The sequence below is a fragment of the Mauremys mutica genome, chromosome 4, assembly GCF_020497125.1.
Source record: "Mauremys mutica isolate MM-2020 ecotype Southern chromosome 4, ASM2049712v1, whole genome shotgun sequence".
Taxonomy (NCBI): Eukaryota; Metazoa; Chordata; order Testudines; family Geoemydidae; genus Mauremys; species Mauremys mutica.
Window position 1 is genome coordinate 142683011 of NC_059075.1, and position 16229 is coordinate 142699239.

At 43.6% G+C, this 16229-nt stretch overlaps 1 protein-coding gene across 1 annotated transcript; it reads left to right on the forward strand.

Moving 5' to 3' along the window:
- Window positions 1-1266: 1266 nt before the first annotated feature.
- On the forward strand, window positions 1267-10566 carry DDX20 (DEAD-box helicase 20). The gene is made up of 11 exons (XM_045015404.1): window positions 1267-1500; window positions 3141-3235; window positions 4017-4185; window positions 4506-4620; window positions 4744-4886; window positions 5354-5492; window positions 6014-6072; window positions 6906-6988; window positions 7825-7930; window positions 8019-8120; window positions 8985-10566. Exons 1-11 carry the CDS (start codon window positions 1299-1301, stop codon window positions 10136-10138), a joined length of 2367 nt encoding a protein of 788 aa, XP_044871339.1. The 5' UTR covers window positions 1267-1298; the 3' UTR covers window positions 10139-10566.
- The last annotated feature ends 5663 nt before the right edge of the window (window positions 10567-16229 follow it).

Below are 16229 nucleotides of genomic sequence, written 5' to 3' on the forward strand. Positions count from 1 at the left end.
ATCTGTCCATATCTTAGTTTTTCATCTGTAAAATGAGGATATTGATACTTTCACTCTTGTTTAATTAGATTGGAAACTCCTTGGGACGGGAACTGCCTCTTACTAATTGTATGTACATCACCTAGCACAGTCTCAGTTGGGATCCTTAAGTGTCCTGTAATACAAATCAAGAGTAGTAATATACTGGCATGCTACATTTCTGGTACTTTGTTACTCCAAATTCAAATGCTGAGCTTCTTAAGATTAACCTCAATAGATTATTAGACCTGATTAGTCTGTATGGGTCCATTTAGTAAGTTCCACTTCCACAAATTTAATATAAATCCCAAACCAAGTGTGTAGATCTGTGGTAGTGACAATTTGCAGCAAGAGGAAATTTTCCCCACATCTCCCATGGGAAATCCCATGTGCACTCTGCTATCCTGTCACACAGAGACCCTATTAAGCTACATGTTTATGTCAAAATCAATAAAGGAAACACAAAATGTGCAGTGGCAGCACCCTCTGCTGACAAGAAACTGTCTACATGTTATGTAGATATTTCCCAGGACAAATTAAGAACATTGCTGTATGCAGGGTGGTTGTAGCCATGTCGGTCCCAGGATATTAGAAGGACAAGGTGGGTGAGGTCCTATCTTTTATTGGACCAACTTCTATTGGTGTGTGAGAGAGAAGCTTTCAAGCTATCCAGAGCTATCACACCCACTTTTATTTTATTTATTAAAATCATAAGGGTTAGTGGTAGAAAATAACACGCCACGCGCCTGTCAAGTGTCCCCCTGTACAAGGGAGAGGCCAGTGCCCAAGCAGATGGGCATATCCATTAATCCTGCTCAGGCTCTTGCGGGTGTATTAATGCTGATGCATGTGCTATACCCCATGCTAAGTGTGGTGCCCAGAACTGGGGGCAGTGCAGTGCTCATGAAGGGAGGCAACTGGCAGGGCAAGTGGGGGCTGCCCTGTGGGATGGGGGGACGAGTGGGGGATACCCCCACCTCTCAGCGCTCTTATGTCCCCCCCCAGTCTCCTGCTCCCCTTTGTGCCCCCTCATAGGAGCCCCCTGCTGCCCCCCCTCTTCTCACTCTCCAATTGCCTCCTCCTCCCTTTCAGTCCCCAGGAGTCTATCACCAAATCACCCCAATGGTTCCTTCCACCTCCCCCCCCCCCCACCACACAGTGGTTCCTTCCGCCCGTGGCCGCGTCCGCGCGACAAGGCTGCTGATAAAGTTTCCCCCCAGGAGGCTTCGCGGGCCTTTGCGGCTTCTCGCGAGAGTTCCCAATCTCGCCCGCTTCCCACCATGGCGGCTCCTGCGGCGGCGGCGGCGGCGGCTCCGGCCGAGCCCCGGCTCCGCACGCGGGACGTGCTGATCCCTGGAGGCCCGGCGGACTTCGGGTCGCTGCTGCTGTCGGCCCCGGTGCTGGCGGGGCTGGAGGCCGCCGGGTTCCTGAGGCCTTCCCCGGTGCAGCTGAAAGCCATTCCGCTGGGGCGCTGCGGCCTGGGTGAGCGGGCGCGGGGCTGCCGGCGGGGCAGGGGCTGGGTCGGGTTTGGGAGCTGCCCCCCCCCCTCCGGGCGGGTCGGGTTTGGGAGCTGCCCCCCCCCCCCTCCGGGCGGGGCGGGTTTGGGAGCTGCCCCCCCCCCTCCCGGGGGGGCGGGTTTGGGAGCTGCCCCCCCCCCTCCGGGCGGGTCGGGTTTGGGAGCTGCCCCCCCCCCTCCGGGCGGGTCGGGTTTGGGAGCTGCCCCCCCCCTCCGGGCGGGTCGGGTTTGGGAGCTGCCCCCCCCCCTCCGGGCGGGTCGGGTTTGGGGGCTGCCCCCCCCCCCTCCGGGGGGGTGGGGTTTGGGTGATGCCCCCCCCCCCACCGGGCGGGGGGGGTTTGGGGGCTGCCCCCCCCCCCTCCGGGCGGGTCGGGTTTGGGAGCTGCCCCCCCCCCCTCCGGGCGGGTCGGGTTTGGGAGCTGCCCCCCCCCCTCCGGGCGGGTCGGGTTTGGGAGCTGCCCCCCCCCCTCCGGGCGGGTCGGGTTTGGGAGCTGCCCCCCCCCCCTCCGGGCGGGTCGGGTTTGGGAGCTGCCCCCCCCCCCCTCCGGGCGGGTCGGGTTTGGGAGCTGCCCCCCCCCCCCTCCGGGCGGGTCGGGTTTGGGAGCTGCCCCCCCCCCCTCCGGGCGGGTCGGGTTTGGGAGCTGCCCCCCCCCCCTCCGGGCGGGTCGGGTTTGGGAGCTGCCCCCCCCCCCCACCGGGCGGGTCGGGTTTTGGTGCTGCCCCCCCCCCCCACCGGGCGGGTCGGGTTTGGGAGCTGCCCCCCCCCCCCACCCCGCGGGGGGGGTTTGGGAGCTGCCCCCCCCCCCGCCGGGCGGGTCGGGTTTGGGAGCTGCCCCCCCCCCCTCCGGGCGGGTCGGGTTTGGGAGCTGCCCCCCCCCCCTCCGGGCGGGCCGGGTTTTTGGGTGGCCCCCCCCCCCCTCCGGGCGGGTCGGGTTTGGGAGCTGCCCCCCCCCCCCCCGGGGGGGGCGGGTTTGGGAGCTGCCCCCCCCCCCCGCCGGGGGGGGGGGGTTTGGGGGCGCCGCCCCCCCCCCCCCGGGGGGGTGGGGTTTGGGAGCTGCCCCCCCCCCCTCCGGGCGGGTCGGGTTTGGGAGCTGCCCCCCCCCCCTCCGGGCGGGTCGGGTTTGGGAGCTGCCCCCCCCCCCTCCGGGCGGGTCGGGTTTGGGAGCTGCCCCCCCCCCCTCCGGGCGGGGCGGGTTTGGGAGCTGCCCCCCCCCCCCTCCGGGCGGGTCGGGTTTGGGAGCTGCCCCCCCCCCCCTCCGGGCGGGTCGGGTTTGGGAGCTGCCCCCCCCCCCTCCGGGCGGGTCGGGTTTGGGAGCTGCCCCCCCCCCTCCGGGCGGGTCGGGTTTGGGAGCTGCCCCCCCCCCTCCGGGCGGGTCGGGTTTGGGAGCTGCCCCCCCCCCCTCCGGGCGGGTCGGGTTTGGGAGCTGCCCCCCCCCTCCGGGCGGGTCGGGTCTGGGAGCTGGGGCCTGTGGTTTGCTTCTCAAGGGAAGGAGAGATTGGTAGAGACTTGGCCCCTGTCTGCGTGCAGGGAGTCCGCAAAGCCCCAAATAACAGAGCATCACCTGTTCCGGCTGCTGCCTGACTTGGGCCCTTCAAACCCTTTCAGATCTCATTGTGCAGGCGAAATCTGGCACTGGCAAAACCTGTGTGTTCTCGACCATTGCCCTCGATTCCCTCATACTGGAAAACCCAGCAACCCAGGTGAGAGCCCTGAAGATGTGGTGGTTTGTAGTGGCCTGGGGACATCTCCAGGTCCTTGTCCAAGGTATTTGAATAACCAAAGTGATCATCACCCAGATCAAGTTTTACACTAAGATCCATATGCAAGACAGGATATTGATCAATTTAATCTGGGGGCTGTGTCACTGTCTTCATTTGAATTAAGTGCATCATGTATTTTACTGTTAAATCTCAGTGCCTTGATGCCAGAAGCTCCTAATAAGAATGCAGTGCTGCGGAGCTGTTGACTTATTTTGGAATTTGTGTTAGTAGTAGATTGCTTGATAGGTTATAATAAAGTAAATATGGGGAGGGGGGGCATAAGGGCAACACCCACGCCTCCCTTGTTGGTCATTTTTAGGCTTTACAAGCACACAAAAAATCTTGTTGGCTCAGCAATCTCAGTTATAGAAATATGTTCTTAAGACAAATATATCATGGACTGTGATAGTAGACTTCCACCTATACCGTCCTATGAATATGCCTCAAGTCTACTCTGTCGGGGGAGCTTTTATGGGGACCGAAGGAATTCAGTCTCAACTTATTGATTTGGGGGGGGGGAGGAGGCCCTGTCCAGTCCAGTCCAGTAAGAACTTGACTTCACTTCCAACAAGTGTTAAACAAGTCATAAAACAGCTGATGGTAAAAACTTTGTCACTGGCTACCTAAGCTGTAGTTAAAGCAGTGGTGTAGAGGTGAAAGACTGCATCTAATCCACTGAGCCATTACTGTCCCTTCAAAGCTGAGTTCTTTATTTTTTCAGATCCTGGTCTTAGCCCCTACAAGAGAAATTGCAGTGCAGATTCATGCTGTTATCACAACTATTGGAATCAAAATGGAGGGCTTGGAATGTCATGTCTTCATCGGAGGGACTCCTTTGAACCAAGACAAAATGAGACTAAAAAAGTGCCACATAGCTGTAGGCTCTCCAGGTAAGAGTACACTTCATTGTACTTTAGTCATAATTCAGTGACACACGTTTCAACAGAACAATATTTGGTACATAAATGCACTCTTGAATTCTTGTCCCATAGTCACATGACAGTTTCAAAGCCTGAAGCAAAAGAAAATTAGACCAGAGAAGTATTTTTAGTGAGTGATTAGTCTAAATATGCTTTTTAAAAAAGATTTATTTAATAAGTGGGTTAGGTAACGAGTCTTTGATTTGCAACAGATAGTGTCTTGTCTCAACCAGATTCTTTTCTTCAATATTTTTGGAGCTAAAGTGTCTCACTTCTCTCTTATCATGTAGGTCGAATAAAGCAACTCATAGAATTGGACTGTCTGAATACAGCCAGTATCCGCCTTTTCATTCTTGATGAAGCTGACAAGCTTCTGGAAGAAGGCAGCTTCCAGGAACAAGTCAAGTAAGAAAAATACTAGTGTTTCTCTCATAAGCCTAGCAGTAGTTTTAACATGCAGAATCTTTCAGCTCTAAAACATGCTTTATGTGGGGATACATTCACTTTCAATATCTTACTTTCTCTTAGCTGGATTTATTCTTCTTTGCCAGCCAACAAACAGATGCTGGCTGTTTCTGCTACCTACCCTGAATCATTGGCTAATGCTTTGACCAGGTACATGAGAGACCCTACCTTTGTGCGGTTGAACCCCACTGACCCAAGTCTCATTGGTATGTATAAGTTGCACATCCATAACTTTAATGTTTTTAGGCAAATAAAATCTGAATGTATTTAACATTCAGCTACGAGTATAATTAATACAAGCAAAAAACGTTTCAAAATACTTGGTTTATCACTTATTTATAGATCACATGATTTGTTCAAAAGAGTGCTTATACCCAAACTTTTCTTAGCCAAAGTATCTATGATGGAAGAGTGGTTATTTTTCTCTCTGTTGTGGGTTAACTTTTTTCCATACCTTCAAGAAAAGATTCCAAACATTTAAAAAAAAAAAATAGCCTTCCAGATTCCAATTCAGCATGTGGTGATATTGGTTAAGTAATGTTTCCCAGTTCTTTAATGTGCTTATTCTAGCTACAACTACATATTTGAATCAACTTTTAAATACCAATTCATTGCTAGTTTTATGTGAATTTTTGGTACTGTTAACCTTACCATGCTTTGATTTCTTGCACAGGGCTGAAGCAATATTACAAAATTGTGAATTCTCATTCACTTCCTCATAAGACTTTTGAGGAGAAGGCGCAGCACTTGCAGGAGCTCTTCAGCAAGATTCCATTTAATCAGGCCTTGGTCTTCTCAAATCTGCATAGCAGGTAACAAGAACTTCTTTAAACTAACAATATGATGTTTTCAGATGTCTGTGAACAGTGGGCATAATATATTCCATTTTTATAGCACCTTTCATAAAGAGTCCAAATTACTACACAACCTGCATGCAAATTTCAACTCCAAAATACTACTGTTTCTGGAACGCAGGGCTGCAGCTTGAATGTGTGGTACATAGTACCAAGCGAGTGTAGGAGTAGGGGGGAATTTTGACATCAGGGCAATTTCTGCATTTACCTGAGTGCTGTGTGAACTAATGTCTGTGTACACTTGATTTTTGAAGTCTAAGCTGAAAGTTCCACCAGTTGCAAAATTGCAAAGTGTCACTGTATCTAACTTAACAAGATGAATGGCTGAGACAACTGCTGGAATTTTAATCTTTGGCTGTAAAAGAGTTGAAAGTTCAGATCTAATGCTTAGGCTGTTAAGTCATTTTCAGTTTGTCATCTTGAAGAAACTCTGGAAGCATGTAATTTTATTTACAATCTTTATGTATATGTTGTATTAGGGCTCAACACCTGGCTGAAGTACTGACATCCAAAGGTTTTCCTGCTGAGTGCATTTCAGGCAAGTGCATTTGGAACTTACTGCTTCTGTTAATTGGAATTCTGTACGAAACTGACCTAAAATCACAGTAGAAATGTAGCCATTGGAGTATTCAGGACATAAGCGGGGACTTGGGGGCATTTTATATGAATAATTTACAGGTAATGTTTGACCGTTCATATTTCTTGCACTGAGAATCTTAAATATTTGCTTAACTTTATTTTTTTTCCTATTGGTTAGATGGTTCAATTACTTCACTTTGTTTTCTAGTCTGTACTAGGGAATCCCATTTATGCTTTGGAGTACTGTAATGGATTGATGTATTTGAAAAGGAAAGTCCTCTTGTGTTTGACATGTTCAGAAGTGTGGAGTAATTTGATGCATTTGGGCTCTTAAGAATATCTCTCAATTAGAAGCCAATAAAACAAAGCTCAGCCCAATTATAACAAACCATCCTTTTTTGTTTATTTTGTAATTAACACTAATCCCCTTTCCTGTAGTCTCTCCTTGCTGTAAGAATATTTGCATCTTTATGGTAGTAAATCAAACTTATTTGCATTCCATGTTACCCAAGTTACTAAAACACTTGAGAAAGGGATAATCTCTCAAAAAGAGAGTAATTTTATACCCTACTTTGTTAATCATGTTTTCAAATTTGTCTACTTTCCAGTCACCCCCATTTCCTGGTGTAGATACAACATGCCTTAGAATTAGTGCCCGAAGGATGGATGCCACTTCACGAGCTTTCAGGAATAGAATTTATTGAGCCCTGTTTTCCCTGGGTTTTGAGCAGCACAAGGCTAACTAACCTAAATACTCTTTCAGTTTCTAAATATTCATTTTTGTTTCTTCAGGAAGTATGAATCAGAACCAGCGTCTTGATGCTATGGCTAAATTGAAGCAGTTCCATTGTAGAGTCCTGATTTCCACAGATTTAGTGAGTTTTTTTTTCTTTTCTGTTAAGCAGAAGTAGTTCTCTAGAATATAAATTCATGTATTGTAGAGCTGATTTGGAGATCAATCTGATTTAGCAGTATTTATAGAACATTTATCTGAAAATAGCAATTTTCTGTCTCTGCGGAGCATACAGACTGCCACCCAGTTTTCATCTTCAGAAAACAAAACCAATTTTCAAAGTCTTTTTAAAAACATAAAGTTTAAATACTTATTTCTTTTTAATTACCTTTTTGTGGTTAGGCTCTGGAAGCCTATATGAATTTCAAAGAAATAAGTGTTTATCTTTTGGTGGTGGTACGGGGGGCGGGACAGAAGTTACTTTTCTCCTTTGTGTGATACCAACACAACACCTCTTTCACATTTTAAGGAGAGCAGTAGCAATATCTCTTTTGTCTGTGACACAGGAGTATTGGCTGTGGTACAATTTTTTTCTTTACACTTAAAAACATGAAAAGACTGGGCAAGGTTATTCCTTCCTGCTATCTTCAGTTCAGTGCTTGAAGTTCTACCACCTAAAAATATTACTGTCCTGTATATTTCTCCTAAGCTGGGTCATGTGTGCTCTCTTGGTACCCAGACATCTGCTTATTCTTCCTCCATGGTAATACAAATGATCCTCCAGTTGCACATCTTAATGCCGAGTGCTTATACACTTATTTCTAGCTAACCTACGCAACCCAGGAAATTTATAGTATTTCAACACACTGTATGTGAAAACATAGAATTTACAGAAGGGCCTCCTGAACTGATAGATGAACTGCATCTCTTATATGACTAGTCACCATTAATTCTGTTTTTTCCCCCCCCCTCTTCAAGACTTCTCGTGGAATTGATGCTGAGAAGGTGAATCTTGTTATCAACCTTGATGTGCCTTTGGACTGGGAAACGTACATGCATCGGATTGGTAGAGCTGGACGCTTTGGTAAAATACTGTTGTAGGGTTGTGCAGCTGCAAGTGGTGCATCTGTGGAACTGGCTAGCTAATTCTTCCCTCGCTCCCTGTATTGTAGGAACCTTAGGCCTAGCTGTGACATACTGTTGCCGTGGGGAGGAAGAGAATATGATGATGAAAATTGCACAGAAATGTAATCTTCAGCTCCTTCCTTTACCAGGTACAGTCTGTCTCCTGAATATGTCTGCATTATATTCTCTTGGTTATTTTTTTGGTTTTAATGTGACAGTTGAATTAACAGGTGGTCATGATGAACTGTGGTTTAATATACAGATACTATGCGAAGTCTAATAGCTGCATATATGTCTTGTAAGGCAGAGTGTTGGTACTGACAGCGTACATAAATAGCTCTTAACTAGGTGACCTGTACCTTTATTTTAAATCACTGCAATTATACAAAATTAAAACTTACTGTACACTTAAGGATAGATTTTCATGAGAAGGCAATGGGAACTGCAGAATGGAGTGCTGAGGTCTTGTGGGCTTTATGGGTACAATAGTGGAGTAGAAGAGAAAGGAACTGGGAAATCTGAATGGATTCACCATCACTTTTCCCCAACAACAGAATTTACCTGTTAGCAGTGCTTTGTATTTTCCTTTCCATGCCCCTCTTAACATCTTAAAACTGATGTTTTTAATTAGGATGTATGCTGGAGCAGAGAGGTGGTAATGTATTATGTTTGACATTGTTAGCCATAAATATATCTTCTAATAACCGGAGTTATTGCTCTTCTCCAAGGTTACCCTTGGAATAATAGGCATAGTTTACCGTGAATAATTTATGAAAAGAATGATGGCGTTCTACTAGAGAAATGCATCTATTGTATTTTTTTAAAAACAAAACTTCCACCAGAAATACTGGTAATATTTATGGAAAAAGAGCAAATTTGGCAACTATCACTTTACAATCTGTTATGATTTAGGATTTTGTTATATAGCGTGCAAAACATACTTGTTTCCTCGGGATCAAGAAAGAAGTCTTGTGCTGCTTTTGACTGAATGGCTGCTTTTTTTTGTTGTGCAGAACCTGTACCCACTGGATTGATGGAGCAATTTGCACAGTGGGATGTAGAAGTCACAGCTATTGCTCATGCAGATGCTTCAGTGAATGCTCATATCTTGACCCATAAAAGACCAGAGGAGCCAGTGCAGCACACACTCATAAATAGCTGTGCTCAGATACCTCAGTGTGATCCTGCTGTTCCAGGTGAAAATTCGTCTATGTCCAAGCCAAGAAGGGCTTTGAAACAGAAGCAGCTTCTAAAAGGCTGCCAAAATCATGCAAATGCAGAAGAAACTAGCAAGAGTTCAAAGACATTAAACTTCAACGCACAGCAGAGAAATCAAATGGCAACAGCTTGCAAAACCACTGAACAAAATGTTGATCAGCATCTGGACAAGGAAACCTTAAAAAATACACTCCCCAAAATTCCTTGCCTGTCATCGTTTAAGAACCCACAGCCTGCCATTCCATGGAGCTTTGCAGAGTTTGTTGAAGAGTATGAATACTTCATTAAAGAAGGGTTGGAGAAAAGGGTTGAAATCATAAGAAGTTACACAGGCCCTGGAGAGCAGTACCAGCACCCTAAAAATGGTGCTTTTGAAAAAAAAGAGATGGAAGAGACTATGCACTCAGTAGCAGACAGTCTCTCATTTGGGGACACTGATAGTGATAGTAACTCATACAGTTCCAGAGCTTCCTCTCATAGTAAGGGAAACAAGTCATACTTTGAAACCTCTTCAGATACTCAAGAGAGAGGAAGTGATGTGCTCATTATAGATCAAGCTCCTCCAAACTGTTCCCAAAGCGTAAGCTGCTCCCTGAGCCCAGTGGAGCACCAACAGATGCCACAAATCCAAAAGCACAGTCAGGTGAAAAAGAAGGTGGTGAAACAAAATTCCAAACGATGTAAGAAAAGCCCTCACCAGCAATCCCCCAGTCCTCCAAAGAGAGGAGCCCAGGAAGACTGTTCGTACAGCACTCAGGATGAGAGCTCTCCTGGCTTTCCCTATGAGACTCAGAATTATGAAGAATACTGGAAGTCCTATTACCGAGCATGGCAGAGTTATTATGCTTCTCACTCTTACTATAGGAAATTTCATAGGCATTTTAACTGGATGACTGCTTATCACACCAACTCTGTCTATCTTCAGGAACTGCTGAAGAGTGATTGGTGATGGGAGAGCAATCTTCACTGCAGAAGGACTGATATATTTACCAAGAGCTATCGTCTAAGCTCAGAAATTGACTTAAAAAATAAACTGTTTTTAGACTGAAGTAAAAATGTCTTTTTTTGTAAGTAAATTCTTTCTGGGTAAATGTTTTAAATGCATTCCATTGAACTGGTGTTGCAACAGATATTTGTCAATAAATAGAAATGACTTGTCTTATATATCGGGATATTCAGTTTCAACCTTTTAAGTGAACAAAAATGCAGAATCAGATTAAGGACACTTTAGATGTAAGAAACCATATTTAAAAAAAGCAAACTCAGCAAAGATATACTGTCATAATTGTCTGTGCTATTCACTGTTTTTGTGATACTCCATGGGCGAGGTTGCCTTTGTCATTAAAAAACCTACAGAAATTACTATTCATGGGCAGCCATCATCCCAGTTTTCATAGTGCCTTCTTAAGTAGAGCAAAAACTGCTCCTGCTATTTAATAGTGGCAGATTGAAACCTGCTTATCTCAATTAATACATGTATTGCTAATTTAAATTGAATTAATTAAAGCTGTATAAATAACACTTCCACAGCTAGGTAGGGTAGGCTATGTGATAGAGGAGGTTTTAATTATATACAGAAAAAATGCAGCTATCATAATTGGCCTGTTCCCCTGGGTGCTGCAGTATCAGACTTGCCATGCTTAAGGGAAAACTTTAATTAGAAACGAAATTACCTATTAGCCCTGAAACTAATTGGGATTCTTTGTTTAGGTCTTGATGTTGTTTTGTGTCTGTCTGAAGCCTGGAAAAAATGGGGGATTGGGTGGTTTAGGATATTGGTAATGGATATAGAATATTTCCACTCTAGCTTCTTAATTCAAATCCAGCCTCAGTAGGATGCTTGAAAATTACTATCTGAAACCTTGTGCTGAGTCCTCTGTGAAGTGATCTGGGTCTCAGGCCGGTTCCTAGTGCACAGGTATTAATTTCTGAACCATCCACAGTTGATCCTGTTCTTGGCAGTCTTGTGGGGATGCCAGGACTTAGCCAGAAGTCCTTTTAGTGGGAGGGTTGCTTCCTACCTATGAGTTAAAATTCATTTCTGGGGGGAAGCTTGCTGTTTCTACATGCACAAAACTTCGATAGAAGACTTCAAATGGAAGGGTGTTCAATGTCACCACCTTGCAATTCATTTTGAGAAATTGTGCATTTGTCATCCACTGTAATTTAATATAAATCCATTGTTACTTTAAAAATAGTGTTGATGATATTTGATACATGTAGGTAGAAGACCCAGTAGGCATCAGCAGGCAAGTCCTGTGTTGTGTGTGGCTGTACCTTTGGTGCAATAATCATGTTGAAATGTGTTATATGGGCACACATTCCCAAGTTACTGCATACCTCATGTTAATGTTAAGCAATCACAAAATACTTGTGCAAAGGCCAATCTTCAAACCCTTGCTCTGTAGCAAAACTGCACCCCTTACTACTTAAACAATCCAAAGCTCCTTAAAAGGCTTCAGAGAGGTCTTTCATGGTGCAGTGAAGCTCTTTAAACATAAGACATAGGCGATCTCTGGACAAAGTGACGTGTAGAGACAGGCCTGTTGACGTGGATAGTTCTATATAGCACTTTTACAAACCTCTACTCATGAGCATGCCAGATTTTAGTAAGTGAATGCTCTTATCTCAGCTTTGGCTATTTGCTACTTGTCAAGTTGCAAATAGTCGAGTTTTGTAGTACAAACTTCATTTCCTTTTCCATCTGCGGTAAACGTACAAAATTGATAGTACAGCACATGAAAGTAGCACTTTCCCGTCTGCTGGTAAATTAAGGCTCTCTGCTTTCACTTTTGTTTTTTGTTTGTTTTTCGTGAGAAGGAAAAACAGTGGCACCTAGTGGGTGTTGGGATTCACAGCAAGTGGGACAATTAACAAGCTTAATTTTTAACCATAACTGTTGCTCGATGTTTACGGAGGGGTTGTCTAATTAGCAGCTTTTAATTAGACTGTTTTAAGGAGAGAGACATTTTGACATGGGTTTTTACTGTTAACTCAGAAGTTTTGGGGGTGAGATTTTGTACTGATGGCTAAGATGTAAAATCAGCTGTGATTGTTCTTCCTCTTACATTCAGGTTGAGCCCATTGTTTGTATTTATGTAGAGCTTGGGAATCCTGCAGGTGTGGAGCTTGCAGAATCAGAACTGCCATTTCTAAAGCAATGCACAAGGAGAACTCTTCATCCTTAATATGTCTCTTTATATTTCAGAGAATCATTGGTATGTGCAGTATAACTTTTGATTGAATGACACTAGTTAAAATTTAGAAAAGGTAGTTGAGCTCTATAGGTATTTTTTCCTCTGTAGCATCAGGATAAATGAACACTATAGCAATCACGCAATTCTGAGTGTTTTTCCTATTTGTTGAAAAGACCTTGATGTGATGTTTGTTTCTAAAAACAATAAATTCTGTTCTAGTTGTAATGAGCTGGAAAGGAGGATGCAGAATTGGGCTGCATCTTGGGCTCTCTGCATGACTGTTTCCTTGCAAAGGCTGTGTCAGCAGGTCTCTCCATTTCATGTGTTCTTTACTCATAAAGCAGTCAATGTTAAAAGGATGATATTATTTTTGAACCATAAAAGTGATTTTAAAAAGGCAACTTCATTAGCAGTATAGCTATTCCCTTGTGTCTTTAAAGTCATATCTACTGGCTTTATTGCTAAACATTTTTTTTAACTATTACCTTTGCGTAGCTGAGAAAGCAAACTGGCTTGTATTTTGTGTTTTGCCTAGTCATGTCCAACTTCCAACTGCAGAATTTTTATTATGGGTAATGCTTTCAGAGGCATAAGGCACACTGAAGTTTCAAAAGTTTGTGTGGAGTTTGCAGTAGTGGCAGTTAGGAAAAGTCTTCTCTTTGACTTGTCATTTTAGCTCTTAAATCAGTGGGAAGAAGTTGCAAGAGAATCTCACAATGCTATTAGGACAGGATCTATTTTCAGAATATGTATACATGCACTTTAACCAGATTTTTCTCCAGTAGAGGAGCCATCCTGTAATCAGTATATTTTTTTTCCTCTGAACCCTTCCTGCAGTTGTGTAGCTGACACCAAACATCTTTTCTTGAGGTGAGCAATACAGTAATCGCTGGATTTGTTTTTATGTGCCTCCTGTAGCCCTATCTGCTTTTCCACACTCTGCTCCAGTTTCAACATCAGAAGGGCACAAGCAGCAGTTTGTGCTTCTGGTGGTTTGATTTTTGTTGTTGTTTTGCTTTGTTAGTTTCTGTTTTGTTGTTTTTTGTGGTGGTGGGGTTTTGTGAGTGTGAGGGAAGAGGGCAGACAATGCATCTGACATATGGTGAAATAAATTTCTCCATTGGAACCAGTACTTGAAGCTTTTGCTTAGAAAGGAAGATTGAGAAATTTTGTGCACACAATACGCTATTTCCCCCTAGTCCTTAGACAATTAAATTATTTGTTTGAATGAATTTTCCCTTTTCATAGAGACTGGAGATGCTACCGCTAATGTACCTTGGAAATTAAGTTGCAAGCAAGCCTTGCCCATAAGCTGAAAATATAGGTTGCCTTTTTAAAAATTACCTACTATTCAAAGTCTCGCAGCTCTGATCAGGGTGGGAAGACCATGGGAATTGCACTGTTGTGAAGCTGTATTCCTCTGAACTGAAGCTTAGAGTGGCAAGGTAGAGGGGACACACTGTATGTGAGGGATTTTTTTTTTTTAAGGGCTAAGTGTCTGGGCCCGTTTCCACTGCTTGACCCCAATACGGGGTCAGGTCCTAAATAAGGGAGAGGAGTTTCTTGAAGAGTTGTGTGATTGAGCAGTAGCCTAGCATGAGAGAAAAGGGAAGCTTGTCTGGGCTTTGTCTCCAAGAACTACAGTAGAACCTCAGAAGTTACGAACCCCTTGGGAATGGAGATTGTTTGTAACTGAACAAAACATTATGGTGGTTCTTTTCAAAGGTTTACAACTGAACAATGACTTAATACAGCTTTGAAATTTTACTATGCAGAAGAAAAATGCTGCTTTTAACCATCTTAATTTAAATGAAACAAGCACAGAAACAGTTTCCTTACTTTGTCAAATCTTTTTTTAAACTTTCCCTTTATTTTCATTCATTTACGTTGAACACGGTTCTGTGCTATATTCGCTTTCTTTGGTCTCTGCTGTTGCTGGATTGCATACTTCCAGTTCCAAATGAGGTGTGTGATTGAGTGGTCAGTTTGTCACTCTGAGGTTCTATTGTAAAGTGCTTGCAACATTCCAACTATATTTACAATAGCGTTAGATAGGGAAGTAACTACAGAAGGCAGGGCAGAGGGTGTGCTGACAGGTTCGATTTCTTTTCATGAAGTCAAAGGAAATTCTGTGTTGCCCCCCCCCCCCAAAAAAAAGCATGTAAGGGAAGATCTCCAAAGCATCTTGTTCCCTATACTAGATCCATTGCCATCCATTTGTAGTAAAGTGCAGAGCTGAGGTTGGTCTGCAAGGAACACTACCCCTTGAAAGAAAAAGAATGCAAGCTGGGCTAGGGAAAAGCACCTTAAGACTTTCAGATTTTTATAAAAATAAAATTCATTTCAAAAGCTATTCCCCTGAAAACAAACTTTCTGGATGGCTGAACTCTGGTAATAGAATAAAGGGAACTATGTTTAAACTGACATTTTTATGTATCATAAATACCTTAGTGGTAGTAATGTTTAAAAAAAAAAAAAGACAGTATGCCTTTAAAAAAAAATAAAAAACTTGTTCTAAAAGAAATCTACAGCATGATCTTAGCATTTGTGGCATATACTCTGTTTAATCCAGATTGGATACATCAGGTACAGCAGTGGCACAAGACTCAATACTGTAAATGATATACAAGTTTCAACATATGCACTACAATTCAAAAAGAAGACAACAGAAACTTAGAGTTCTTTAGAGAAGGGTGCTCTCAAATGAATCTACCTGCCGTTTTGTACAGTACATTTTGTCTGTCATTTGTGATGTTTGTAAGCAAAGCCCATTTATAGTATGAAAATAGAAGAAAATGAGGGCAAGCATTTCTCCTAACATAAAACCTCTAAAGAAAACACAATTGCATTGGAATGTCTCACTGATTATCAAAAATATACCATCACACTTGTTTTGTAAAATATTTCATTGGTCCAAGATACCAGCTGGAACTCCAGTTATGGTTGCAACAGAGAACTGAGAAGAGCATTGTATGGTTATTAACCTCTCACCCAAACAGCTATATGACCTGCTATGACTAGTGCCAGTTCAAAACTTAAGAAGAAACACATAACACATACATACAAAAATAAGACTATTGACTGAAAACAAGACTATAGCAGGAATTTTTCACAAACATCTTTGTGTGATGTGGTTGACTGATAACCTGAAATCTTTCTGGCACAGTCTTGTATCCCAAATATAATCTTTCCCTGCCTCTAGTCCCTGTCATTGGAGGATCTATAAAGCACTTTGCAAACATTTATTAAACTTCACAACACTGCTGTGAGACAGGAAAGTAGTATCATCCCTATTTAACAGATGGGTAAACTGAGGCATAGAGCAGAAAAGTGACTTGACTGAAGTCACACACTGATTCAGAAAGAGTCAGGAATAGAATCCAGGCATCCTGATCCTAAGTCCCCAGTTTTAATCATTAAACCACATTGCATCTCATTATTAATCTTAAGGATCTAGAAGGAAATCCTAATGAGGAAAGAAGTTTAACCATTATGGCATCATTAATTGTTAGGCCTGTATCCTCAGTTATGAAGTCACACCATTCAGTGCAGTTGACCAAAATGTCAGAAAACAATCAAAAATAAATTTGCCAAATAATTAAAAATATTTAATCAGCTACAGAGCTTTCCAGTGTGGAAGAATAATGACTAATTATCCACAAATACAATTGATGTGGGGAAAAAAATAGTTGCAAATATTATTATTCAACCAAGCTTTAAACGTAGCAGATAAGGCTTTTTATTCAAAACTACTGTTGCTATTGAGCCACCGCATGCTGGTTTTTAACTCCACCTTAATCCAACACTGACCCTGTTTTAGTCTTTCTTACAGGGAACACTGCA

What these genes read in the sequence shown, in the direction of transcription:
- DDX20 (XM_045015404.1), top strand. Translation starts at nt 1,299, where the DNA reads ATGGCGGCTCCTGCGGCGGCGGCGGCGGCGGCTCCGGCCGAGCCCCGG. An exon ending in GCTGGGGCGCTGCGGCCTGG is followed by an intron (nt 1,501 to 3,140) that starts GTGAGCGGGCGC and finishes AAACCCTTTCAG; the next exon opens with ATCTCATTGTGCAGGCGAAA. An exon ending in TGGAAAACCCAGCAACCCAG is followed by an intron (nt 3,236 to 4,016) that starts GTGAGAGCCCTG and finishes TTATTTTTTCAG; the next exon opens with ATCCTGGTCTTAGCCCCTAC.